General features: G+C 59.4%; 2 protein-coding genes across 2 annotated transcripts in view; both read right to left on the bottom strand.

Annotated features, from left to right (window-relative positions):
- The window catches only part of SPTBN5 (spectrin beta, non-erythrocytic 5), a 40372-nt gene extending 18325 nt beyond the window's left edge, over nt 1-22047 (bottom strand). The window contains exons 1-36 of the mRNA XM_078333170.1: nt 21999-22047; nt 21554-21934; nt 21299-21459; nt 20273-20904; nt 18238-18376; nt 17886-18118; nt 17477-17630; nt 17146-17346; nt 16822-17028; nt 15894-16076; nt 15018-15170; nt 14604-14734; nt 14130-14369; nt 13507-13794; nt 12300-12540; nt 12014-12153; nt 11754-11853; nt 10933-11103; nt 10278-10442; nt 9656-9870; nt 9108-9294; nt 8661-8861; nt 8303-8419; nt 7121-7278; nt 6609-6744; nt 6206-6423; nt 5282-5396; nt 5069-5179; nt 4665-4844; nt 3243-3446; nt 2918-3067; nt 2391-2495; nt 1817-1984; nt 1210-1359; nt 913-1104; nt 690-785 (exon numbers count right to left, since the gene is read on the bottom strand). Coding sequence (XP_078189296.1) covers nt 690-785; nt 913-1104; nt 1210-1359; nt 1817-1984; nt 2391-2495; nt 2918-3067; nt 3243-3446; nt 4665-4844; nt 5069-5179; nt 5282-5396; nt 6206-6423; nt 6609-6744; nt 7121-7278; nt 8303-8419; nt 8661-8861; nt 9108-9294; nt 9656-9870; nt 10278-10442; nt 10933-11103; nt 11754-11853; nt 12014-12153; nt 12300-12540; nt 13507-13794; nt 14130-14369; nt 14604-14734; nt 15018-15170; nt 15894-16076; nt 16822-17028; nt 17146-17346; nt 17477-17630; nt 17886-18118; nt 18238-18376; nt 20273-20904; nt 21299-21459; nt 21554-21934; nt 21999-22047 — 6672 coding nt within the window. The remainder of the gene's footprint in view (nt 1-689; nt 786-912; nt 1105-1209; nt 1360-1816; nt 1985-2390; nt 2496-2917; nt 3068-3242; nt 3447-4664; nt 4845-5068; nt 5180-5281; nt 5397-6205; nt 6424-6608; nt 6745-7120; nt 7279-8302; nt 8420-8660; nt 8862-9107; nt 9295-9655; nt 9871-10277; nt 10443-10932; nt 11104-11753; nt 11854-12013; nt 12154-12299; nt 12541-13506; nt 13795-14129; nt 14370-14603; nt 14735-15017; nt 15171-15893; nt 16077-16821; nt 17029-17145; nt 17347-17476; nt 17631-17885; nt 18119-18237; nt 18377-20272; nt 20905-21298; nt 21460-21553; nt 21935-21998) is intronic.
- A 199-nt stretch (nt 22048-22246) lies between these two features.
- LOC118144854 (spectrin beta chain, non-erythrocytic 5) lies at nt 22247-25380 on the bottom strand. Its single transcript, XM_054239707.2, has 2 exons — nt 25143-25380; nt 22247-22636 (listed from the first exon to the last, which is right to left on the bottom strand). Exons 1-2 carry the CDS (start codon nt 25269-25271, stop codon nt 22382-22384), a joined length of 384 nt encoding a protein of 127 aa, XP_054095682.2. The 5' UTR covers nt 25272-25380; the 3' UTR covers nt 22247-22381.
- Nucleotides 25381-25603: the final 223 nt, after the last annotated feature.

The raw sequence follows: 25603 nt of genomic DNA, 5'->3' as shown, positions 1-25603 counted from the left end.
TTTTAAAGTTACACACACATACACCGGGGCACAGGATGAGCACATTCAGTCTTTAACACCTAGTTGTGAATACACTTGCTAATATTTTTCCCCTCTATACCACATAAGAGATGTTTGGGGTGCGTGTGTGTGTGTGTGTGTGTGTAAGGGAGCGGGTGGGGGTGAGGAGGAGACGCTGAGATGCTGAAATAGTCACACTGAAGGCGGGTGCCGATTATCCACCACATTCAGCATATGTCCTATCTTTTGAAGATTTTTGAAATAATTATATAGATGCACAGGAAATTGCAAAAGTCACACAGAGAGGTCCACATGCCCTTCCCCCAGCTTCCCTTACAGTAGATCCTATTCAACATTACAACCAGGAAGCGGACGTTTGTATAATACTATCGACTGGACCAGACTTCATTCTACTTCTATCAGTTTTTCAAGTATGCATGTGTGCGTGGCAGGGGACACAGGTCTATCACAGCTAGAGATCCACATACCTGCCACCACACACACGTGCTCTCTTACCTCCGAGATGGGTGCTACCCCCATTCCAAAGAGGAAGGAGCGAAGGTGAGATAAGGGATCCTGCCCCATGGCATGGGAGGAGCAGGTGTGGAGCACATGCCCTTTCCCTGCTCTCAGCTGGATTTACGGTGAGGGATGCATGGCCAACCTCTACCCCAGCAGGGCCCCCTCACCCCAGCAGAAGCTCCTTGGAACTCGTGGAGCCGCCTTCGGAGCTGCAGGCAGTGCTCAAGGTCCTGGCCCAGGTCACCAGCACTCACCATCACCTCCTGTGAAGGCCCAGGGTGCGCTGTGAGCACCGGCCCACACCCCTGGCACCCACTGCTGGGGCTCCCTCCTATCAAGGGAGGGCTCCTTCCCCCATCTCTCACAGCCCAGGCCCAGCTGGGGCTACACCTTCTCCTGGATCCAGGCCTCTGCGAGGTCCACTCTCTGCAGGAACTCCAGGAACTTCCGCTTGTCCTCCAGCTCCTGGCCTCTGAGGGCCACCGCCTGCCTCAGGTCCTCCCACTGCTTCTGCAGCCCCTGCAGCCACTGGGAGACCTCTCCTGCTCGAGGGTGGCTCTGTGCCAGGAGATCCTCGCCCTTCTAGAGTGAGAGAGGGGACACAGGACCTTGCCTGCTGCCCTCCCTAAGACCTCATCCCTCGGCCACACTTTGGGGCAGGCATGGAGCTGAGGGCCCGGCTGTCACCTTGGCAACAGAGATCAAGACCTCCTCATGGGCCCGGACTTCAGCCTCAAAGGCCTGGTGTCTCAGCAGGGGCTTCAGCTTTTCTCTCAGGTCCCCTGCAGAGATCGGCTCCTTCAGCCGCTGGGCCTGCACCTGGATCCAGTCCTCAGCCTGGTGGGGGTGGGAGTGGGGCATGAACACCACATGCTCGGTGGTAGTGGGCCCCAGATGCCACAGGCTTAGCCCCCAGCCATACCTAGGAGGCTGGCTTTAGGGGTGGGGTGGGCAGCACCTGGTAAATGAGCGCTCAAGGTTCCAGCTGGGGAAGAGGTGCTGCAGGAAGCAGCCCCGGATCTCATTGTGGAGATGTGGCCCCTACTCCTGGGACCCTCCTCTGCTCTGCTCCCTTCCCCACCTCTCTTTGCCTTAGCCCTGCTAGCGCTCCGGATGCTGGTGGGGTCTCCACACAAAGCAGCTTAGATCTCCTGTTCTGGGCTCCAGCACAGCCTCTGGGAGGCCATCGACTCCCGGTACCTGTTTCTGCATCACAGCATCATGGTGCTAAAGCCCACTCAAGCTGTCAAGTGTGGTCCCCTTGGAAGGCCCGGGGCTGGGGGTGCCATCTGACCTGGGTTGCGGCCTGGATGAAGCTGGCCATCAGCAGTGAGGCGCACAGGGCGTGTCCCCGGCTCTCCGCCAGCTCCTTCACTCTGGCCCGGAGCTGTAGCACGGCGGGAAGCGGGTCCTGCCCCCGGGGGCCCCGGAACGCCTTCAGCCGCTCACGCAGGGCTGCCTCCTGCAGGGCAGGGGCACAGCTGCTGCTCTCCCACCTTGGGCTGCGGCAGGGCCTGGTCCACAGGGATCACAGTCCTTTCTTTGGGGGCACCGAAGCCCTTGCCTCAGCCCCGCATGGCTGAGGGCTGTCTGAGCCTCCCAGCTACAGGCCAGACCCGGCTGCTCCCCAAGGACCACGTGGTGTGAACAGAGTGGAATAACCCCTCTGTGTCCCTGCAGCATGGCCCATCTCACCCTGGGCCCTCTTCTTGAGCCACCCACACAACTTGCTCAGTCAACACCAACCAGGCCCCAGCCCCACAGGCTCCTCAGCACTGCTTCCAGGAACACACCGAGTGCCGAGGCTCCCTTCAGGACTCTCTCCCCCGCCACACTCCGACCACGCCCAGGCCTCCAGAGTTCATTACCTTCTTGTCCTGGGCAGTCAGAACCTTCAGGAAGATCTTGTGCTTTCGAATCAACTGTTCTACCTCTTCCACCGAGCTCCCCAAGGGACTGGTTTTCAGGGAGACCTGGAGTCACAGAAAAGTCAAAGAGGCCACCTCACCTTCCAGCCAGCCCGCGCTGGGCTAGGCCCACCGGCACTCTGGGCATAGCAGGGCCTTGGGAGTGCCCACTGAGCTTGGGCACAGAGCTGTATGAACACTGGAGCCCAGGTTAGGAGGTGGCGATGCCTCATCCTGTGCACTGTGTGGGAAGCGTGACCAGCCTCCGGCCAACTTCCTGTGGGCTCAGCCTGGGGTAGGGACTGGGGGTGTCGGTGGAGACCCAGGGGCCTCGGTGCTCCACCCTGGCCACCTGGGAGAGTTGTGCACAGTTGCCCTGTATTAGAGAAAAAGCCAGAGAGGCAGAAGGAAGGAACTGAGCAGAGAGAGAGGAAGGGAGAGGAAGAGCAGGAGGCTGTGCGGAGGGTGAGGGTTAGTGGGGGGCCTGCCTCCTGGGCCCTGACGATCTCCTCCAGGTGGCCACACTCTCTGAGGAACAGCTGCTCCTGCTGCTCAGCCTGCAGCCTCTCTTGCTTCCGTGCCCAGCCCTGGAACACCTGGTCTCGCTGGTCCTGCAGGGCTCGAAGTCCTTCCTGGACCTGGGGATGGAAACATGAGGAGCCTCAGCTGTGGAGGGTGATGAGGGTGAGGGGAGGGCTGCATTTTGAGGGAGGCCCCTGAGAAAGCCAGCATGGCACCAGGATGGGGCACCAGGTGGCCAGGTACAGGCCAGGTCAGCTAGGGTAGGTGGGGGCAGCAGGAGAGAGGGCCCACCTCCTTGGCAGGTGCCCCTGCACCCAGGAGCGCCTGCTGACCCAGCTGGCTGGCGCGCTGCCACAGCTTCTCCCGGGCCTCCAGCTCTGCCCGGAGCCATTGGTGGGCACTGAGCTTCAGGGGGGCACTGCTGGGCTCTGGCGAGCTCTCCTCCACCTGCAGTTCCTGCCGCACGCGGGCTGCCCAGGAAGTGTAGTCACGCACCTGATCCCACAGACACAGAGGCAGACCGGGAGAGCCGGGTGAGGGCTAGGCTGGGCAGCTGGACACCAGGTGCTGAGGCAACTGGAGCCCACCCAAGTCCACTCATAAAACCCGAGCAGACCTGGTCAGGGCCTCGGGTGAGGCAAGGGTGGCCCTTTGTTACCTGGTTTCTCTGTTCTCATCCAACCTGATCCTCCCAGGGCCACAAACCCTCCACGTGAGCCAGACCCACCCTTTGCTCCCACTGCCCCTGTTGCTTAGAAGCTCCGCCTCCTGCTTTCCTGCCTCTGCAGAGCTCACCTGGACGAGGCCACGAGGAAGCGAGCAGATTGGCAGCTGGCAGGATCAGCCCCATCAAGACTGCTTGATGGGGATAGAAAGCTCACCTGCTCATCAAGGGCCAAGGCTGCCTTTGCCTGGTGAAGCCTTCTCTGGTGTTTGACATCTCACTGCTCTCCTTGTTCTCTGAATTACTGATTTAACCCTTACAGACTGCCTTCGGCTGATTTGTGTACCACCACACAAGATTGGAGCTGGGAGGACTTTAGGCCCTTGTCCAAATATCTCATTGAATAGATGAAGGAAGGGAAATGGAAGAGTCTTGTAAACTCTAAGTGCTTGACAAACCCAGGGTTAGGGCCTTGCTCAAGCTCACAGTGGCAGCAAGCAGCACAGTTGGGTCCCTAAACTCAAGCCTTTTTGCAGTGTCATGGTCTGCCTGGACCCAGGACATGGGGATACCTGGGACAGCCCATGGCCAGTACCCACGGTCCCAGTCTGATTCTCTGGGTATTGGGTTCATCTCCCCAGGAAGAAGGGGCCTCCACAAGGGCCGCAGTTCTGCTTTCCAAGCTTCTGTATTACCGTCCTCTCTACAGATGCTGAGTAGGTGCTGGCTGATCCCAAGGTCTCTGTCTAACATCTGGGTCTCCAGTGATGAACTTTCCTGGGCCATTCTTCCTCCCATCCCTGGCTGGGACCCTGCATGACTGTCCTGCCACTCACCTTGCTGGCACTGACCCAAACCCTAAGGTGTTACTGCTACGCCCATGTGCTCAGCCCCTGACCAGCCAGGCTGACTTCCAGAGTGCTTGTGCTCTCCCACCCGAGTCCATACTTGTTCTCTGTCTGGAGCTGCAGGGCCTCATGCGTACATGCCCATGGGTAGTGCAGCACACACATGCGCACACATGCCACCCGAGGGGCAGGAGCCCTCACCGCTGAGCGGAAGCGGGCCAGGAGGCGTGCACGCTCCAGCTGGGCCCTGCGCTGCTTCATGCGTCGCTGCAGCACTGCCCATGCCTGCATCACAGCTTGCTGCCTCTGCTGCACGGCATGGGTCTGAGGCCCTGGACACAGCTTCTGCACCCTGCCTGCAGTCTCCAGCAGTTCCTGCAGCTGTGGGAGGGGCAGGGAACACGGAGAGAAGGGTTGTGTTCTTCTGTCTATCCCATAGATGTATCCCTTGCCTGGGAGCTCCAGCCCCCTTGGGCCACATCTTGCCATGTACACTGTAGGCCCAGGGGAGGACCTGAGGGACACTGGAAAATATAGCGGAACAGGTGGGCCACCCTGAGGGGGTGGCAGGGGCCTGGGTGGGAGAGGCAGCCAGCTGGGCTCACCTGCCGCTCTGTGCCCATGAGTTCTCGCTCCAGCCCCTGGTGGCTCCTAAGTTGGGCCTCCAGCCCACGCAGGTCCCGTGCCACTTTGTTGGGGAGGCTCGTGGCTTTCTCCTGAGGAGGGGAGAATGCCGAGGAGCTCAGGGATGGAGGACGGACACAGCCTGGGGCATATGCATTTGTAGAAAGAATCCCTTCCTCCCCTCCAGCTCACACCTGGACCTGGGTGAGGACTTCCAAGAGATCTCTGTGAACTCTGAGGGCGGTCTCAGCATCTCGGAGCAGGCGGCCTCGGGCCTGGGTCAGCTCCCACAGCTCCGACCAGGTGGCCCTGCCCGCAGCATGTGGGAGACCATCGGGGTCAGCCACTGGGCCACCTCATTCCTCCCTCTCGATGGGGGTCAGCCCCCTCCTCTCAGGGTTGTATCAGAACTTGCCCAAAGCTCCCACTTCTTCAAAGCTCTCCCGCCTGTGGCCCTGCCTACACACCCTCTTCCCAGGAGCCTGTCTTCTAGCTTGACCATGAATTCAGTGCTTTGCTAACGTAATACTCGGCATGGAATGGTATCTGTGCTCTGCGATAGTCTTTACATCTTGTTCTTTGTTCATAGTATGCCACCCAGATTGCGATTACAAATGCTTTGTGGGCAGAGGCCACATCTCTGTTCCTTGCTCACTCTGCAAACTCACTGAGCTCCTAAGGCTTCTGCCAGGCAGGCTCTGGGCTAGAGGTTATGAGCAAGTCATGACCTTGCCTCAAAGCTCACAGGCTGGGGGTGAATCCCAATCAGCTGAGTGGACTACCAGGAACAAGAGGAGCATGGGCTGTCCCCAGTGAGCACAGGAGCTGGGGCAGCTGAGGGGAAGGCCCTGGTGCCTGGCCCCACCATCTTACCACAGCTCCTGCTCTGAGTCCCAGGTCAGGGCTCTCTGACCTGCACATGCAGCCTCACCTCTCTTGGCAGACCAGAGCCTGTGGTGGGCTCAGCTTCTCTGGAGCGAGGCCCCTCTGTGGAGTGCTGTGGCAGCTGGGACCAGTGTGACCCTCCCAGCATGCCATCCTCTCTTCATCACTCCGGGTTCTGCCTGCCCAGCTCCCTCCCCCACAACCTGGACTGGCCTGGCCCCCTGGGCACTCACTGCAGATCCTGCTGCCTCTGACGGGCCATGGGGCCGGTGCTGTGCCCACGTTCCAACAGGCTCTCCGCTAGCAGCCTGCAGGCTGCCACCCGCTGGCCGCCTGTCTCCACTTGGCGCTGAAACTTTGCAAACTTGGTGCAGAGGTGCTGAGAAGTGGGGGTGGGCGACCGGGTGGTCCCCGGCTGGTTAGGCAGCAAGTAGCCTGAGAATCGAGGCACCTCAGTGCCCAATTGGGGGATGTGGGCTTGGACCGATGACGTCTGCCCGCTCCACTCAGGAGTCCCCCACCTTAGCCAGGGCTCACCGCTCTGCCACCACCTTCTCCCTCAGCCCACCAGGGCCAGCCTCTCCACCCCACAGGCTGTGCCCCAGGGTGCCCTCCTTGCCCCAGCCCTCTTCTCACCAGGGTGTGCTCGGGGTCTTCCCCCAGACTCTCCCCGCCTTTGGCTGCCTGCTTCTGGCTGGCCAGCCAGTTCTGCAGGTCCTTGGCCTCCCTCAGGAACTCGTGCAGTTTCAGGGTGCCCTCTAGCTCCCGGCCCCTGTGGTGACAGCCCATGGTTCCCCGGAAGTGAGTGGCCCATCCCCAGGGGCCAGCTGGGCCAGCCAGAGGGGCTGACCTGAAGAATGGGGTTACTCATGGTCTCTGTCCCAGCCTGCCTCTTGGGATTCAGGGAGCAGTAGACACAGAGGGGTGAGTGTAGGGGCAGAGGAGGGTGGGGACATCGGGAGATGGACATCAGGGTGTTGTGGGCCTCACTAAAGGCTTTATGGAAAGAGGTGAGCAACATACACCCCCTCCCGACGCATCTCTACAGCTGGGGTCATGGGTTCCGCTTGACTTAGGGCCATGGCGTGGGAACACTCAGCTGTGGCTGGGCCCCCTGCACCCACTGCTGAGGGTTACAGCGCCCTCACCGCGTGGCTGCCAACTCCTGCAGCGCCCGCAGCTGCTCCCGGAGCCTCTCCTGTACCACACGCTGCTGCTCAGGGGCTTCAGGGCCAGTGAGGGTTTGGGCCCTCCAGTCAAGCTCCTCCACAGAGCTCCAGTGAACAGCTAGTTCCTCCTGTAGGACCTGTGATGCACAAGGACCCACACTAGGCTCAGCCTGGGTGACTCATCCCCCCATCAGTCTGCCGGGTCGACACCCATGCAGTCACCAATCCTCATCCATTCACCCACCCTCACAGACCCATCCATCTCCTTCAGCTCATGCACCCGCCCACCCGGCATCCATCTACCCATGACTGATGGAGCCAGTACTTATTGTTCCATAAAACGAACACCTGGTCTGTGCCCACTGAGGGCTTATTGTTTAGCAGGGAAAGGTGGATGCTGGCTAATCTGGGCCAAGGAAGGGAGGGCACAGGAGGGAATAGACTGGACCCCATCATCAGTGTGTGAGAGAGAGGCAGAGTTAAGCAAGCTGGCCAGTATAGCAGGACACAGGTGCTCTTCGAGGCCAAGGCCGCGGGCTTTTAGGACGGGCTCTCTGAAGCTCCTGCCTCGAAGCACACAGGAACTGGGGCTGTGCGGAAAACATGCCAAGACAGGAGGACACTTCAGTGACAGCAGGAACCAGGGCTGCTGTGGGGTCCAGGCTTTGGAGCATGTGTGGTTTTAGGAGTCCGAATTCAGGAGTGAGGAAGGGACTTCCAGATGTCCCTCCCTTCAGCCAGGGATGATTGTGGGAGGAGGTCGGCTTCGGGAAGGGCATTTGGTTAACTCAAAGGATGATAGGCCAAGCCTGGGAGGGAGACACCTGTGGGAGATGTGGAGCAGGCTGGGCAGGTGACCCCGACAGAGGAGAAAAGTGCCAGGGGTGGGGTAGAGAGGAAGCAAGAGGAGGCGGAGAAACCCCAAGGCCACAGGGAGAGGCAAGACTCTCAAGAGGAAGGGAGAAAGGTGTAGACCACAGTGCCTGCGCCGCCGTGGAAGGAGGGCTGCTGTGGGATCTGGGTGACAGTGGGGATGGGGCTGTGTGTGTCTCCAGGAAGCAGGAGCAGGGCTCTGTGCCCCTGGAGAGGGAGGGTGACAGCCCCTTCCCCATGATCCGCCATCACCCAAGCCACACCGGGGGGAGGCTCAGGACATGGTACCTTGTGCTTCTTAATGAGCCCAAGGGTGGCTGCCTCGTCTCTGCCATAGTCCCGACTGCTGACCAGCGGCCGCTTCTCCTCTACCCAGCCCTCCAGCTCTGATGCATCCAGAAAGTACTGCCAAGAGTGGGGCCAGCTCACCTGGAGGGTCTCAGGCAGGACCCTCCATCAGCCCTGGGGACATCCTGCCTTGCTCTTCAGCATCCTGCACAAAGGAGCTTCTGTGCCCATAGGGGGCCCATCAGCTCCTGGTGCAGAGCCCTCACCACTGACCCACCTCTGAGAGTCCCACTCTGACGGCCCCTCAAGGAGCCCCGACTTCTGCCTCTTCCCCCAACCCCACCTCTCTGCATCCTACCTGCTGGAAAGCGACCACCTGCTGCAGACACTGGGCCCGCGCCTCACATGCCCTCTCCAGCTCTGCCCAGCGGCCTTCCAGCTCCTGGCACTTCTCCACGATGCTTGGAGCTTGGGGGTGCCCCGAGGCTGCCATGCTCCGTCCGGAACTCAGCACCCACTGCACCTGCCCCTGGTGAGCTCTCACTTCCACCTGGAGCACCTGCCACAGAGCAGCTTGAGAGGCCGCTGCTCTTCACCAAGCGGAGTCCCAGCAGAGCCGTGGATGCGGTTCCAGGCCCCAATCATGGCAAGACCCCCAGGGTCAAAGTAGCTGGGGCAGAGATTTGGAAAATGGGATATCCAGGGCAAAGGGCTTAGAGGTTAGGATGCCTGAGTAGGGGCAGAGGGTTTCTGAGGTCCTCAGAAGAGAACATCTGGAGTCCTGTAGGAAGAAGGGGGCTGTTACCTTGTGCTTGCGGAGAAGGCTCTGGACACCATCTAAGCACTCGGCAGAGCGGGTAGGGCTGCCATGGGGCATGTGCTCGGCCACCCATGAGAGCTCTGTGTTGCTCAGGTGGCAGAACTGGTGCAGCTCCACAGAGGCCTGCAGCTGCAAGCCCTGGATGGCCAGCTGCCCCTGCAGAAACTCCAGCCTGGGAGGAGGAGGAACACATGGGAAAGGTTGGGAACCAGGTGAGGACAAGGCTCCTGGCTCTTTCCTCGGCCCAGCCAGGGACCCGTAAAGACCAAGACCAGGAAACAAAGCAGAGTCCCATCTGACAAGGGCAGGCTGAGGAAGGGCGCCCAGGCTCCACCTTGTGGCCTAGATAACTCGCCTGACCACACTGCGGGGGTCCTGAGGACGCACAACAGGGTCTCCCACCCTTGCATCCCAGGAATGACTCTACTCATAAGGGAGAGGTCTGGACACCACAGTCCTGTAGGTGCCACCTTGCAGAACCTTAAATTCCCCCCAGGGGAGTGACACACAGGTGGGTGGGAGGACAGGCTCACCTCTGGAGGTACTTCTGGGTGTCTTCCAGGATGGCCAGGGAAGTGGCCATGCTGTGTGCCTGGGAGGCGAGGGTAGTCATCTTGCTGGCCAGGGCCTGGCTCTCGCTCTCCAGCTGGTGGTGCCGTCTCTGCAGCCTCTTGCTGGAGAGCAGGTCCTGCCCAGTTTCCGAGCTCTGCAGGGCTCCTTCCAGTTGCTCAAGCTGCTCCTTTGCATCCTGGGGAGGGGTGCAGGGAGCTGCCTTAAGCTTTCTGTGGACAGCACAGCAGGGGGTCTTCCTGGGCTCTGGGACTGTAGGACTTGTAGCACAACATTCACCAGGGATCTATTAGGGACCTCTGTCCCCACCACTGTCAATCCCCACCCAGAAGGGCCCAATCTTCCCATTTCCTCACACATTTTCCTTCCTGGGAACTCAAGCTGTGCTGACCACATGCTGGGCACAGGAGCAAATCCTGTATTGGCTGACTGCGGGGAAGGCCATGCTCAGCTGGTCCTAGGCCAGAGGCCTCCAGAGGCTGCAGAGCCCGGGTCAGCAGAGCATGCAGACTTCCCCTCCCCTTTCTGTCCAGCCCAGCCCGGCCTCCATCCCCCTCTTGTGCCCTGCGTCTCTCCCCAGTGGACCTGCAGCTGCCTCAGGAGCTGCTCCTCCTGTCCAGCCTGCCGGAGCTTGTCCCCACGCTCAGCCATCTTGCAGTTCAGTGCTTCCCACTTGCTCCTCAGGCCTTGAAGCCTGGTCTGTATGTCCTCCTGGCCATGGGGCCTCCTACTCAACAGCTCTCTCCCAGCCTGGAGTGGAGACAAAGGTCAGGGAGTTTGGCTGAGCTGCTGGTACCACCAGTGGCCACAGCAGGCTGGACCTGGGTGGCAGTAGAGGCGAGGGGGTGGCCACAGCCGCATTCCACAGGCTGCCTGGATGAAAGCAGTTCATGTAGCCCCAGCTGCGAGTAGGAGGGCTTTCCTCTGACTCCTGCACGTGCAATGGGTGAGCCAGCATGAGGTTGGTGGGCATCAGGGAGAACTGTGCTCTGTAGAGGTGGCCAGCTCTGGGACTTGCCCCAGAGAGTCGAAGAGGAAGGGATGGATGGCGCAGCTTTGGGGCTGGTTTGGGTGCCAAGGCAAGGGGATGCCAGCAGTGTCAGGACGGCTTGGTGGGGGAGGTCCTAGGTTCATGCTGAGGCTGATTCTTTCTTCAAAGACTTCCATGGAAACAGGTGGTGCAGTAGGGTTGGGAATCGGAACACTAGGAGGCTCTGCATGCTCTGTCCTGTGTCCTCACCTGCTGCAGGGCCTCCACGTGTCTTCGGGTGGCCAGCAGCTCGCACTCAGCTGCTTCGTGCCGCTTGAGTGTCTGCAGGATGTTTTGGGGGGCTCCAGAGGGCTCATGTGCTGCCAGCAGCCCCTTCTCCTCCATCCACTGCATCAGCTCTGCCACATCCCGCTTCCACTCCTGCCAAGAACCGGGCGACAGTGATCTCAGAGCACGGGACTCAGAGCACAGGGGTGGGGAGGGATCTCACGGACCCCCGCATGGAGAAAAGCAGGACCAGAGCCAGTTCTGGGGTGCAAGAGGGGCGGGGCCTGAGGTTGCTGCTGCCCACGTGGGGCAGGAGGGCTATGCCTAGAGAGGAGGAACACCTGTTGGGTCCTTGCGACTCCAGCCTACTTCAGACCCCCTATGGCTACACCTCTCCAAGTATGAAGAAGCTCAGGGAGCCGGAGACCCCCAAGCCCTGCTCCGCTGTGGGGGATAAGCAGTCATTGGACAGAGCCAAGGCTGGCAGCTGGTGCCATGACCTGTGCAAGACCCTAAAGAATGCCCGAAAGCATTAGGGGAAGAGGCATGGTGGGGGGAGGGGGAGCGTGGGGTTAGTCGGGAGCCTGACATCAGGGCCCAGCCCTGCTTCTGAGGGTGGTGTGGCCACAGCCCCAGTTTTCCTCATCAGGAAAAACCTGAGCAGTGCTGCCTGCCTCACAAAAGGCATTGAGAGGATGATTGACAGAGCGTGGGGAAAGTGCTCTGTGGGCTGCACAGAGCTCTGGATAGTCTCAGGCCTTCTTCTCAGGGAGGCCGCATGTGCCCTGGGTCCAGCCCCTTACCTGGAGCTGGAGGGAAGCCAGCAGCTGCCTCTTCCTCTGCTCACTCCTTGTCTGCAGCCTGGTCCACTGCGCCTGGACACTCTGCAGCTGCTCTCTGACCCTGGAGGGCGGGGGGATTTGGAGGGGGACACGGGAGAGGACTCCCACCCCAGCCTGAGGTGTACTTTCTCCCCACCTCCCACTCTCCCAACCCGGGGCAGCAGTCTGTGCACGAAGAGAAAGGGGCATCTGCGGGTGCTGCAGACTGAGGCCAGGCTCACGTGTATGCAGCTGGGTGCTGGCTCCGGACCACCTTCTCGCCGTGTGCCCACAGAGCCTCTGCCCGAGGGCCCAGGCTGCTCAGGAGCTGCTCAGACTCCCGGTGCTGCTGCAACAGGCTCAGGGTCCCCATCACGTCCTCCTGGAAGTGCAGAGACCTGAGGTCATGCCTGGGAGGATGGGGGTCAGGACCATCTCACCTGCCACAGTCCCAGGGGCCTCCTCCCCACCAGACCCCAAGGGGATGAGCTCCCTCCAGTGACAGGCAGTAACACACTGGCTCCACACCCCAAGGTTGTCCAGGTGCAGCCAGGCCTCATGGTTGGCACAGGTGGCAGTGAAACCATCCACTTCTCGGCCAAACCTCTGCAGCTCCAGCCCCTCCTGCAGGCACTGCTGCCTCTGCTCCCACATAGCCTTCAGCTCCTGGCCCTGCTGCCCTAGGAGCCTCAGAGTGTTGGCCACCTCTTGGCAGTCCGGGGAGTCCAACGCTGCTATGGGCTGGCTCTGAGCATCCAGCTGCTGCAGCCTGACCAGAATGACAGGGAGAGGGTCAAACCCCAGCAGGCCCCCCTTGTCAGCCTCATTCTCCGCTCACCTCCAGGGTTCATGCATCCTGGAGCATGAATGGGACACTGAATGTGATGGGCCAGCAGAGTGCTTAGGATGCAGGGGTTCCCAAGCCCCCCACTACCTCCAGCTGGCCGTCCTCTTAAGTGTGGACTGCCAACGGCTGGTGTCCAGCCGAGAGAACATGTGGAGGCAGCACAGCACAACAGAAAAAAAATCACACAAGCCATACAAGCACCCCACCACGGAGCCACTGCAAGCCCCATGGAACCTTTGAACAATTCGAAAAGGTGCCCCTTTCAGTGGGTGGCAGCTTGCACGACTTGGGAACAGGTAACACCCTTGTGAGAATGAGAGCAAGGCTCTACTTCCTTCAAGCCGCTGTAGCCCTGAACCAAGTACTAGGGTCTGGCAAGTTGAGGACCAGATGCACTTCAGTGTCCACCTGTCAAGCACCCTCAGGCGGGGTGCAGCCTGTGGACTGGCCCTTGGTGGCTTTGCCTGCTTGCCAGCCCATAATGTCATCCCTGCAAGAGGAGAGGCACCGCTGCACTTAGGAGATGGCTATCTCAGACATATGGGTGGGTCCTGAGCCATTCCACTCAGAGGCCAGTGGGGTCCGTGTTACCCAGGATGGCAGAGGAGACTAGACGCCCTGAATGAGAGCAATGCATCAGGACCACCTGAAGGGGCTGGCCGGGTCTGGGCTGGAGACAGCTTCCCAGGCAGCTCGGTGTCCTGGGTCTCTCCTTAAAGTGTGCAGGCTGCCTGACCCAGCCCTAGTTATATCCTCCTCCTTGTAATCTTGTCTCGAGCACCATGCCACATGCCAACCAGTCTGGGCCCCTCCCCAGGGAAATCACACTACTTCCTGCCATGCTGTTTCTGGGCCCAGAGCACACTTCCCCTGCCCTCCTGTCCTGACCTCTCCCGCCACAGGTGGATCTCCTCCAGCAGATCTCCATGCTCCCACAGCTGCCGCTGAGCCGAGGCCACATCCACCGGCTCCTCCTTGCTGTGCAGCTGAGCATGGATTCTCTCTGCCCACAGACGCAGCCGCAGGCTCTCCTGCAGGAGGCTGTTCCGGGTCTGAGCTTCAGCCTGGCCCTGTGCCTGTCGGGCCACGTGTTCCTGTACCTGCTTCAGCAGCCCCTGCAGTGTCTCCACCTGTCCTTGCAGGGGCTGGCTCTCCGCGTGGCCTGACTCCTCAACCCTGGGAGATGGGCGCCGCACAGTCAGTGCCCTGTCCTGGGCCCAGTGCTCCAGGCACATGTCCTTTTCCCCCACCTGCATCCCCCAGGGAAAGTGGGGGTGACACTGAATGTCCACCCCACACTTGACCTGGGGGCAGCAAGAACAGATGGCTCTTCTTATCCCCAGGCACATTTTCTCATGATTGTCCCCCCACCTTTGCCAGAGCCCTTCTGACAGCACTTCCTACCTGTCCTTTCCCCAGATCCCCATTTCTGTCCCCCTCATTCCATCGCCCTGCCCACACCTTCCCACAGTCCTCACTGCTTCCCTGTGCCACCACTGCACTGGCCGTACTTTATAACCACCCTTTGGAGGAGGTGGACCCTCCTCTCCAGCATCAGGGTCTTCTTCCAGGCCAGCTGCAGGGTGCGGTGGGTGTCCTCTGAGCTCCCCGGCTGCAGGGCCTCCAGCTGGAGGAGGACATCCTGCAGCTGGATCTGTGTGGGGCCACACTCCTGCAGAAAGCTGTGCACTTCCGCACTGCGGGCCAGCTGCATGGCCTTCTCCTGCTTCAGGACCTCTAGCTGCCCCCACCTAGGCAGAGGGTACAAGTTTGTCTCTGCCACAGGGACACCTTCCCATCCATCCTAGAGCCTTGGCCAGAGCCTCACACAATAGAAGCTGCCAGACTGGCTGTCCCTTGCCCCCTTTCTATGACTCAGACTTGTCCAGCCTCTCCACCTGGCATGGCAGGAGGCAGGTGAGTCAGGCCCAGGCTGGGCACTGTGTCCGCCTGCCCCACCACCTGCACTCCCACCTCCTTCTCACCTCTGCCTCAGTTCCTCCTGCTCCCGCTGGATTTTTGTGGCATCCCCAGGATATCTCTGCTTCAGTTGCTCAGCAGAGCTGCTGACCTCAGCCCAGAGGCCCTTTCCCACAGTCAGGGCAGTAAGGAAGTTCTGGGGAAAAGGAGGACCCAGGCCTCTTGGGGGGCTTTTTCTCTTCCCACACTCCCCTCAGGCCTATGGCGGAGCTCTGCTACAGGGATCTCCACACTGCCCATCCCCAGAAGGACAGCCATCCGAGTCGTTAAGGGCCAGGAGGTCCTCAAAGTTCAGGCCAGCTCTCTGCTCCCCACCCCCAGGCAGGATCGTAGGTAAACTGGTGAATTCAGTCACAGCAATGGACCATAGGGAGGCAGGGGCAAGGCAAGGAGAAACTGCCAAGCCCCCCAGGTCGTACCTCATATTTGAGCTGCGTGACCTCCACGCTGTCAACCTGGGGCTGCATCCTCTGGAGCAGTGCTGTCTGCTCCTCCAGCCATGACTGGAGCTCCTCACAGGAACTGCAGAAGCCAAACAGGGCCATGGCCTCCTCCAACTGGGCCCTGCGGAGCTGGGGAGGGGTGGCCCAAGGCTAGGGTGAGGGTTAAGGCCCCCAACAGGGATCTCAGAGCAGGTGAAAGGGGTGTTCCTCCCCATCCCAGCCCACCAGCAAAGCCCAGGGTCAGGGCCAGAGGGGGGTCCCCGCCTCACCGTTGGACCCTGCCTCCTCTCTCAGGGGCCTTGTGGCTCCACCTGGAGGGAGCTGGCAAGGGTTTAGGGTAGGGTAAAGGGCACTGCCAGTGTGCTCCTGTCTGGTCTTGCCCTGCTCAAACCTCTCAGTGCCAGCCCTGCTCTTAGGGTGCCATCCACACGGCTCTCTCTGCCTGCCCCTCCCCTACCTGCCGCTCTAGTCTAGTCTGTCTTCCCCAGCCTCTGTGCTGCAGGCACCCGCGTCTTCGCTTCCTCCACTGGGCCCTATTCCTGCCTTTGCACAGGTCCTGGCCAGCACCCCTGGCTTTACTTGCTTTCTGTTTCTCATTCAAGCCTCAGCTTAAATGTCCTTCCCTCCAAGGTGCCTTCCCTCCAAGCCTGACCTTCAGCCTGAGCTAGGCTACCTTCTCACGTGGTCCCATCACACCTGCATCTAATGAGGTATCTGACATTTCGGCCATGAGAAAAGCCCCTTGAGGGCAGGGAGCATGTCAGTCATGACTTTCTTCCCTGTGACCACTGCACCGGAGCTGCTGGCACAGGGTAAGGGCTTGATGAGCATTTCTCGAAAAAGGAGTGTTACCTCTGCCAGGGCCCGCAGACTCTCATAGTCTTGACTCAAGCGGTCCTGTGTCTGGAGTATAGTGTTGGGATCAAAGCCAGGGTCCGGCTCTGCTGGGAGGGCCATCACTTCCCAGCAGGAAGCCTCACTCCGGGGCCTTGGGTTCCTCAGGCTTTCTCCTGGAGGGCTCGGGGCAGACTTCACCTGTGTGACAGAGGGCAGTGTGTCTAGAGGGGGCCCCATCAAGCAGCAGCAGCGGCTTTGGCCAGGCCACCCCCGCCTCCCTGCCCTGAGATCTGGAGGGCCTGAGCTGCAGCTCAAAGGGTGTATGAGACATGGGTTGGGACAGGAAGCTTCCTTGGGGCTGAGGGTCAAGAGGCAAAACGTGAGCACAGGATCAGACGGCTTCGATGTCTACATCTTTTGCTACATACGCAGCTTCTTGAAAGGGGGTTGTGAACTAAGCTACCCATGTTTTTAAGAACTTTGGGGGCTCAATGATCTAAGCAAGGGGTGTCAGAGGCAGTCTGGGACAGTGATTAGGTCACCGGAAAGCAACAAGGGCTGTCAGGAGAGACAGCAAAACTGAGTTGAAGGGTCACTGCCCGCCTGGGTGAAAGTGAAGGGGACCTTCCCGGAGGAAACTGCTTCAGGCTCTGAAACTGCTGGCCACGGGAGCCAGGCCATGCTGTGTTTGGGTGACCTCAGTTCGCGTGGGCAGACAGGATTCTACTACTTCTGGGCTAGGTCGACAGGTGAGATGCAGCAGAGGATTGGGGTGAGGGACACCTCCACCCACGGGAAGGGCACGAATCCCAGGGCAGAGGCCACAAAGGCCCTCCCATTTTCGTCTTCTGTGTGGCCCAGCCTCAGTGGAGCAAGGGAGACCAGGAGCTGAGCGGAGGCAGAATGGCATTTGGTCTGCGTCCCTTCCCGGTCCCGCCCGCACCGTGAATGACGCCCGGGCCGAGGCCACCCGCGCCTGCTCCTCCAGCCGCTGCAGCTCCGCGGCGAAGGCAAACAGGACGCGCTCCTGCCGCATATGGCGCCGCAGCAGGGCCTCGGCTGCGGTCTGGTTCTGGCCGCAGGACGCGCTCTCCAGCGAGGATCGCTGCTCGCTCAGCCAGGAAGCCGCGTCCGCCGCGTCCGCGAAGTACTGCGGGAGGAGGTCGGGGAGGTGTGTGGATGCAGGGGAGCAGCTGAGCTCGGGCAGATGCTGGCACCCCCAACCCGCCCCGCTGGGCCCAGGCCCCACACCACCCCACCCCGCTACCTGCAGGACCAGCAGGGCTGTCTGCAGCTGTGCGCCCTCCTCCGCCACGCAGGTCCTGAGCAGCTGCCAAGAGCACTGCACGGCCTCTGCGCGTTCCCCGGGATCCGGCTGCGTCGCGGGCCCTCGGGTGCTGAGGTCGCGTCCCCTCCGCACGAGATCTACGCACACGGCCTGGTGGCGGTGGACCTCAGCTTCCAGGGCCTAGTGGGGGCAGAGCGGGGCCGGGGGGGGGGTGCTCAGTGAAGGGAAAATAGGGGAGGGGCCGGGGGCCGAGAGAAAGAGGGACGGGTGAGGCGCCGGCGACCGGTGGAGGTGCGCGGGGAGCGGCCACCTTGTGTTTTTGCAGGGCGCCTGCGATCTGGTGGAGATCCCGGCCCAGGGCCGCATTCCCCACCCGCTGTCTGCACTCCTTCAGCCAGGCTTCCTCCTCCTCACAGTTGCGCAGGAACTCTGCCCGCTGCAGGGTCTGCTCCAGCAGGGCTCGCCTGAGGGACAGTAGGGGCCACCAAAGAACATGAGGAGTGGTGGGGAATGGGCAGTGTGTTCCCCTCCAGGGTCAGACACTCCCCTTAGGCAGGAGTTTTCCTTTCCCTGGATGACTCAACAGGTGAGACAGAGGCCTTGGAGTAGGGTCAGTGTGGAGAAAACCGCCAGGGCCACAGTATTTTAACCTAGGCAGGAGATAATATGGGTTATAGAAAAGTTCTGGAAAAGGTGGGAGAGTTGGGACGGGATCTTACCGGGCCTTGACAAGAGCCACCAGGCTCTGGTGGAGCTGAGCCAGTGTCCTGGCCTTGGCTTGCAGCACCTCCACACTAGTACCCAGCAGGGAGTCCAGCTCTGCTGCCTCCTGGGCAAGATGGGTCACGTGGGCTCCGTGGGCTGAGACTTGGGCCTCCAGCAGGTCATGCCTCTGCAGCAGCTCTACCACCTCTGCCAGCTGCTGCCCACAGGTGGTGGAGCTGGCCAGCTCCTGGTCAGAGATGAGTGGTCACTGTAGTATTCCCAGGGTGCTGGGTCCCTCTGAGCACCAGCACGGGGAAGTCCTCTACCCTGTTGTGTTTCCCAAGGGCCTGCTGGTCCAGTGCCCACCTGCAGCTCCTCCAGCTGTTTGAAGGCAGCCTCCACCTCCTGGAGCAGGCTCAGCACAGCCTTCATATCTGCCACCTGCTTCCTCTGTCCCTGTAGACACTGGAGGAGCCTCTGCCAGCGCAGGGTAACTTCCTCCTGCCTGGAGGACGTGACAATAAGGGAGATCTCCTCTGGGTTGGGGCAGGGAAGCTACTTCAGGATTCCTGGTCTGTGTTGGGGCTTGGCTTTCTGGAGGAGTCTGACCTCTGGCTGGGGCAGGGTCTGTGGACTCTGAGAGCATCCTGATCGGGGGCGATAGGGGCAGGGTGTCCTACCTTTGGACATAGGCAGAGAAGCCAAAAGGAGGGCCTGGAAGGATTAGGCCTTTGGGGCACCCGACCTTGCATGCAGTCCCCATCTCAGCTGATAAAAACTCCATCCTTCTAGGTGTCCAGACTGAATTTTTTTTTTTTTTTTTTGAAACAATATCTGCTCTGTCACCCAGGATGGAGTGCAGTGGTGTGGTCTTGGCTCACTGCAACCTCTGCCTCCCGTGTTTAAGTGATTCTCCTTCCTCAGCCACCTGAGTAGCTGGGATTACAGGCACGGGCTACCATGCCTGGCTAAGTTTTGTATTTTTAGTAGACATGGGGGTTTCACCATGTCGTCCAGGCTGGTTTTGAACACCTGACCTCAAGTGATCCGCCTGCCTTAGTCTCCCAAAGTGCTGGGATTTCAGGTGGGAGTCACCGTGCCCCGCATGAAATCTCGATAACTTACTTTCTCATATGACATGTCTGATCTGTCTGCAAATTCTACTTGGCACTACAGCAAAATCTATCCAGAACCCCACCACTCATCACCACTGCTGCTCCATCCTGGATTACTGCAATAGCTTTGTCACTGGTCTCTCTGCTTCTGCCTTTGCCCCTTGGATCTATTCCCAACATGACATCCAGGTGAGTGAGCATCACAAAATGAAAGATTGTATTACTCCTCTGTTCCAGCCCTTTGCTGATTTCCCATCTTTCTCTGAGCAAAAGCCAAATCTTTACTGTACCCTCCAGGGGCCGGCTTGACCTCCATGCCCACCCCTCACCCCTGTCCCCCCTGACCTCAGCTCCTGCCACTTGTTCACTTTGGCCAACACTGGCCTCTGGGTTGTTTTCAAACCTGCCAGGCATGTGGCTCACCTAAAAGGATGCTGCATTTGCCGTTTCTTCTGCCTAGAATATGCTGTCTTCCATGTCTGCATGGCCAGCTCCTCACTTCTTTCTGCTCTTTATGTAGAAGTCAACTTCCCAGTGAATCCCCTCTAGCCACTCGACCTTAGCACCTCATATCCCTCTCTCCTCCTTTATTACTATTATTGAGACGGAGTCTCACTCTGTTCCCAGGCTGGAGTGCAGTGGCACCATCTTGGCTCACTTAGCCTCTGCCTCCTGAGTTCAAGCGATTCTCCTGCCTCAGCCTCCCGAGTAGCTGGTACTACAGGTGTGTGCCACCATGCCTGGCTAATTTTTGTATTTTTTTGGTAGAAACGGGGTTTTACCATGTTGGCCAGGCTGGTCTTGAACTCCTGATCTCAGGTGATCCGCCTGCCTCGGCATCCCAGCATACTGGCATTACAGGTGTGAGCCACTGTGCCCAGCCTCTCCTTTATTATTTTTTTAAATTACCACATGCTATGCATTTTTTCTTATTTGTCTGTTTTCCTTAGTAGTGTGTAAGTTCATGAGGGAAGGAATTTCTGTTTGTCCTCTTCTCTGCTAAATCTCTAGCACCTAGCACAGTGCGTGGGACATAGTAGACACTGAAATTCTTACTTAGTGAATGAATCAGGCTACCTAGAAAGTGCTTTACCAATAAGGATGAATTACTGATGGTGGACTTTCAAGCATTGCTGGGAGACAGGTCTTTGTAGGGGGAGCCCTGAAACCATAAATCACCCCTTTCCTCTGTGGCAAAAAATGGGCATCCTTCCACATGGAAGGATGGGGGTATGGTAGGAGAGCCTCAACCGGTTATGAGGAGAGTTCATGTGCTCGGGGCTCACCTGTGGGCCACATCTGCCCAGCTGTGGTACTGCTCCTGCTGGAGGATGTCTGCGATCTCAGCCAGGGCCTGGAAGCGCCCCTCCTGGGGCAGGATGCCAGCCTCCAGCATGCCCAGCCTCTGGACAGCTGCCTCCACTGCAGCCAGGCTGGCTGGCGGGGCTCCGGCCTGGTCCAGCACCTGCTCTGCATCCTTAAGGAAACTCTCCCGGAGGGCCGCTTTGCGCTGGAAGCGCCGGGCCAGGGTTTCTAGCCGCTCCAGCTGCAGTAGCCTGTGCTGTAGGGCCTGGCTCCGTGCAGCCTCTGCCCACTCCAGCCCTGCCCAGCACTGGGACAGCTCTACAAGGTCCAGGCCCTGGTGAGGCAAGAAGGGCCTACGGTTCTGGGCTTGGAGCGCCGTCTGTAGCCGGAAGAATAGCGCCTCTGCAGCCCCTCGCTGCTGCAGCCGAGGTGGCTTCTCCTGGGTGCGGAAGGAGGCAAATGCTGCCAGTAGCTGCCGCATGGCCGGCAGCGAGTTTGGGAAATCCCGTGCCTCCAGCTGCGCCTGCTTCTCTGCAATCCAGCGTAGCAGGTCGGTCACCAGCTGCTCGTACTGGGTCTGCAGTATCTCTGTCTCCTGGAGCTGAAGCAGGATCTGGTGGAGGGCGTAGGAAGGGGTCTGGGTGCTTCTTGGGGCAGGCCCTGGAATGGGCACTGAGTGCCAGCCCGAGTTCCCCAGGTGGGCTGTAGCTACTTCTCTGAGCCAAAGATGCTTTGAAATGGTGGTACCCCACCCCAGAGACCTGGGTTTGCTTGCGTTGCACACTCAGACCCAGGAGCTTGGGGCCCCTTTCCAGGACTGTGGGTGAGGCTATCCTGCCTTCCTCCTCTTGTTTTACCCATTTGGCCTCACTGGTGGGGGTGGAGGCCCTTCAGGCTGCTGTTCTTTTTCTAGGCCTCCTTTCCCTTCACTGAGCCCCCACCCTATAAAGCAGCTCAGAGCCCCTGGCCTGTGCCATCCCCACCCATACCCCAACTGAGATACCCACCCTGAGAAGAGCACTTCCAGGCCTCAGCCTCCGCCATCGTGTCCAGAGAGTAAGAAAGCCCCCCAAAAACATGAACTCTGTGTAGCCCCTGCCGGCAGAGCCTCTTCTGTGCCTGTCCTTGCAGAATCCTGGCTCTCTAAGCCTTTTAATCTCATTAGAAGCTTAAAAACCTGAGAGTCGGGGAAAAGGGAGAGGCCCAGGAGGGGCCATTCTTCCCCTGGCTTCCCTTGCTGGGAACCGTGCTGGGCACATTACCAGTGCTCCCTGGAGCACTCACATGGCCTTCTGTTATCAAGGCATCATCTCCATGTGACAGAGGGTGCACAGTGAAGTTGGGTGACTTGGCCAAGGCCACACAGCTAGTAGGTGGCAGGGCAGGCTTCGCACTTAGGCCTGTCTGCCTCTGGAGCCCTTGCTCACCCACCCCTCCTTTCTCCCCCACCTTAGCGAGTCTCCTCTGGACAGTCTGCCCCTGATGCAGGCGGGAGCAGTAGTGGTAGTAGAGGGAGACGTATGTCATGATGGAGCGCTCATCTGGCTGTGCGGCTGCTACGTCCTCGGGGTCCAGCAGCTGAGCGATGCCCAGCTCCTGCTCAGCCACCAGGAAGGCAAAGGCGAGGTTGTGCAGTGGGCGATCTGGACGCAGGGAACCATAGTCCAAAAGGTCTGGCCTGGACAGAGAGCGGGAAGGGCGCCTCACCAGCAGGAACCACGTGCTTTCCTTCAGGTAGGTTCTTAAATGCACTCATGCTGCTACTGGCCATTCACACCGTCTTGTGAATTTGTTTTCCCACAGTTAACTGAGGCCCTGCTGAAGGAGTAGGACTCTGATAGAGAAAGAGGAGGGTTCATTGGGTACAGGGACCAGGCCGGGGGAGGGGCCTGGGGGAACCTCCAAAGGGCGGATGCTGCCAGAGTGAAGAGCATGAATAGAATTGAGGGGCGCAGAAAGTGGAAAAGGCTGGGGTCAAAGGCAATCTTGGCCAGTCTCATGGCATTGTCTAGGGAAGGGAAAGGGGCTGATGGAGAGCAGGGACTCAGACATCGGCCCTCTCTCCATCTGTGTCCACTTTCCCTCCTCCTTCAAGCCCAAAGATGTGGGAGAATGGGCAGACTGAGGACCAACCCGGGAGCCATGGGTTCAGTGGGCAGAGGCCTCCTGACAAGGGCGGGGTCACACCTGTGGGCATGGATGAGGGCATTGAAGCCCAGCCCATCGCTCCAGCTTCGGGAGAAATCAGTAATGTTCACGTTGGTGTAGCTGGCCGTCTTCCGCTGGCACCAGACCAGCAGGGCTTCCTTGGTAGACAGTAGGGCTGCGCTGGCCCCAAACTCCTCCTGGCGGGACAGGGCAGTGGGGTGACCATGCAGAGATGGGGTGGGGTGGCAGAGAGACTGCAGGCTGTGGGAGAGGCAGGCTGGCCACAGTGGACCCTGCTCCTCCCTGGCCCTGGGCTGGTGTGACTCCCCTCTCTTCAGAGCATCTGATTTTACCCAATTTCATCCACAGTGGGCAGGGATTGGGGGTGAGAGCGACTGGCCTTCCAAAGAAGCAGAGCAAAGGAAAGCTGTCACTGCGAAGCCTCTGGCTTTGCATCACCACAGGTGACCACACAGCAACGCCTCCCGTTTCTGAGCCTTTCTGACAGGCCAGGCTCTGTGCTAACTGACCTCGGGCTCGTGGGATTGAGGCTGGGCTTCATGAGACTGGGTCCTATCACTGCAGGCTTTCTTCGAGCCAGGCCCTCGGTCCAGGCACTATGGCCCTCAGCCCTCCCCACCCTGTGAAGTTGGCACTGCAGCAAACCAGGTGCAGCAAGGGAGGTTTAGAGACTGCCCAGGCCCCCCCAGATGGCAAGGGGAGGGGCTAGCACCCAGGAGCATCTGACAGTACCCAGCTGCCAGCCATGCTCAGGGCCTCACAGGGTGCCACAGGCTGCTCTTGGCCCCTCCCCTTCCCACCATATTTCCCCCATGCTGCCACTCTCGGCTTCCCCTGCCTCTCCCCATCTCTCTCCCTCCCAGTTCCCCTTCTCAGCCTCCTTTCCCTCATCTTTCCCCCAGTGCCCGCCCTTCCCTCAGTGGTACTGTCCCTGAATCTGTTCCCTCCCTTGCCCCCTCATACCCCCATGTCCCCATCTTTCCTTTTTCCTCTCCCACTTTTCCTCTCATTTCCTCCCTCTCCCCTGATTCTCTCCGGTGCACTCCCCTTCGTCACCATGTCCTGGGTTTTGTTTGTTTGTTTTTGTTTGGTTTTGAGATGGAGGATTGCTTTGTCCCCCAGGCTGGAGTGCAGCGGCACGATCTCTTGGTTCACTGCAACCCCTGTCTTCCAGGTTCAAGCAATTTTCCTGCCTCAGCCTCCCAAGAAACTGGGATTACAGGCATATGCCGTTCCCAGGCTAATTTTTTGTATTTTAGTAGAGATAGGGTTTCACCATGTTGGCCAGGCTGTTCTCAAACTACTGACCTAGAGTGATCCATCTGCCTTGGCCTCCCAAAGTGCTGGGATGAAAGGTGTGTGCCCCCAGGCCCGGCCTCTTCCTGTTATAAACTCAAAACATCAAGGCCCAGCAGGCTGCACTTCCCCTGGCTTCTGGGCCCCAGAGCTTGGGTAGGAAGGATGTGTGGGTACCAGGCAGGGATGAGGGGGCCTTGGAGCTGGGCTCTGCCCCAGCAAGCTCAGGCCCCAGTACCCTGCATGGTGGGGCCAGGCTGCAGATGGAACTGGGAAAGAAGTTGGGATGGCTTGTGAGGGAGCAAGGCTAGCCTGAGCCCAAACATGTCTGAGTCAGCAGGGAGCAGGGCCAGAGGGGACTGCAGGCAGGCAGAGGTGGTGCTGGTCAGGGGAGAATGTGCCCTGCTGCTCCCAAAGGCCTGGGCTGCAGGGGGTACCCAGAACTGGCCCAGGGGCCCGGGGAGGTGAGTATAGCTTCCTGAAAGGGCTTGAGGTCGGTTAGAAATTCATCCACTTCTTCAGCCTTCAAATAGACACTCAGCCCTGGGAATGCTGACACACAAGACCCCTGCTCTCCTGGGACTCAGGCCCCGTGTTTTGAGGCTGTCCTGGACTTGTGCCAGATCTGTGGCTTCTTTTTATGGGAGTTTCATTCTCCAGGTTGGCTTTCCTTACCTACTAGAATTGAGTTTTAGGTAGTGTTTTGGAAATCATGAAACTATGAAAAAGAGTAAGTTTAAGGGCTTTTTTTTTTCTTTGAGGCCAGGTCTCACTCTGTAACCCATGCTGGAGTGCAGTGGTGCGATCACAGCTCACCACACCCTGGGCTCAGGATATCCTCCCACCTCAGCCTCCTGAGAGCTGGGACTACAGGCACGTCCCACAAAGACTGTATAGTCTTTCTGACCCAGTGTTGGGGGGAAGAGGCAGAATGGAGGAAGCTGGGGACCATGAAGGGAATACTGTGTGCTCTGCAGGGCACCAGGCTCTTTGTGAATCCCCAGAGCTGGGCGTCCCTCCATACCTTTCATTTACCCCAGCAGTACATTGTGGTGTGATGGAAGTTAAAGACCCTCAGTGCCATGTTGGGGAGCAGTGCACAGGAGTGAAAGTGGGTGCCAGACAGTGACCCCGAACCCTCCCTCGTGAATCATCTGCCCAGGCCCAGTTTGAAGCCCGTGGCTCTGGCCCTCACTTTAGCATATTTCAATGTTACAATATCTCTGGCATCCTGGGTTCTTTGCTCATAAAGAGTAAATATTGACTTTGTGGTTTCCAAGATCTCCTATGGGGATCGTAAAAGTTTCGTGCAATGACTCGGTCCCCAGGGGTCTGAGGTGAGGCCAGGGCTGGGCTGGGTCACTGGTTGGGGAGACTGAGCCATACCCTGTCCAAGGAGATGTGGGAGATCTGGAAACGCAGAATGATGACCCAGATGAGTCCCAGGATGAGTGTCTGGTCTCCGTCCACGATGTTCTCTGGCCCGATAAGTGGTATTGGCACCTGTGGGCACATTGGCTGGGCTAAGCCATGAAGCCTGTGTCCAGAGAGGACTCAGTCAGCAATGTCTGGGGGCTGGCTGTGGGATGGGGGGGTCCTGGAATCTATCCTGCCCCAGCCGGGAGGTCCCCCAGGGAGAAGCAGGCAGGGGATAAGTCCAGGAAAGCAAAGGCTTCCTGCCTGCTTGGAGCCATGGCCCCAAGCCCACCTGGACGAAGCCCCAGCCTGGTGAACTGGGCTGAGCCCCTGGAACAGAAGGACTCCCCGTGTGTGGGCTACAGGTGGACCCCAGCCAAGGTCAGTGGTTCAGCTACAGGGTCTGGGAATGAGGGGTTCTAACAGTCAAT

Source organism: Callithrix jacchus, chromosome 8 (genome assembly GCF_049354715.1).
Source record: "Callithrix jacchus isolate 240 chromosome 8, calJac240_pri, whole genome shotgun sequence".
In the NCBI taxonomy this organism is placed as follows: Eukaryota; Metazoa; Chordata; class Mammalia; order Primates; family Cebidae; genus Callithrix; species Callithrix jacchus.
The sequence above is the reverse complement of the archived record's forward strand: the minus strand, read 5'-3'. Positions and strand labels throughout refer to the sequence as shown.

Bases quoted from the DNA above. Each gene is read 5' to 3' on its own strand.
- LOC118144854 (XM_054239707.2), bottom strand. From the start codon at position 25,271: ATGTGCCCACAGGTGCCAATACCACTTATCGGGCCAGAGAACATCGTG. The intron at 22,637-25,142 runs GTATGGCTCAGT...CTGTCCCGCCAG, and splicing joins CCCACATCTCCTTGGACAGG to GAGGAGTTTGGGGCCAGCGC.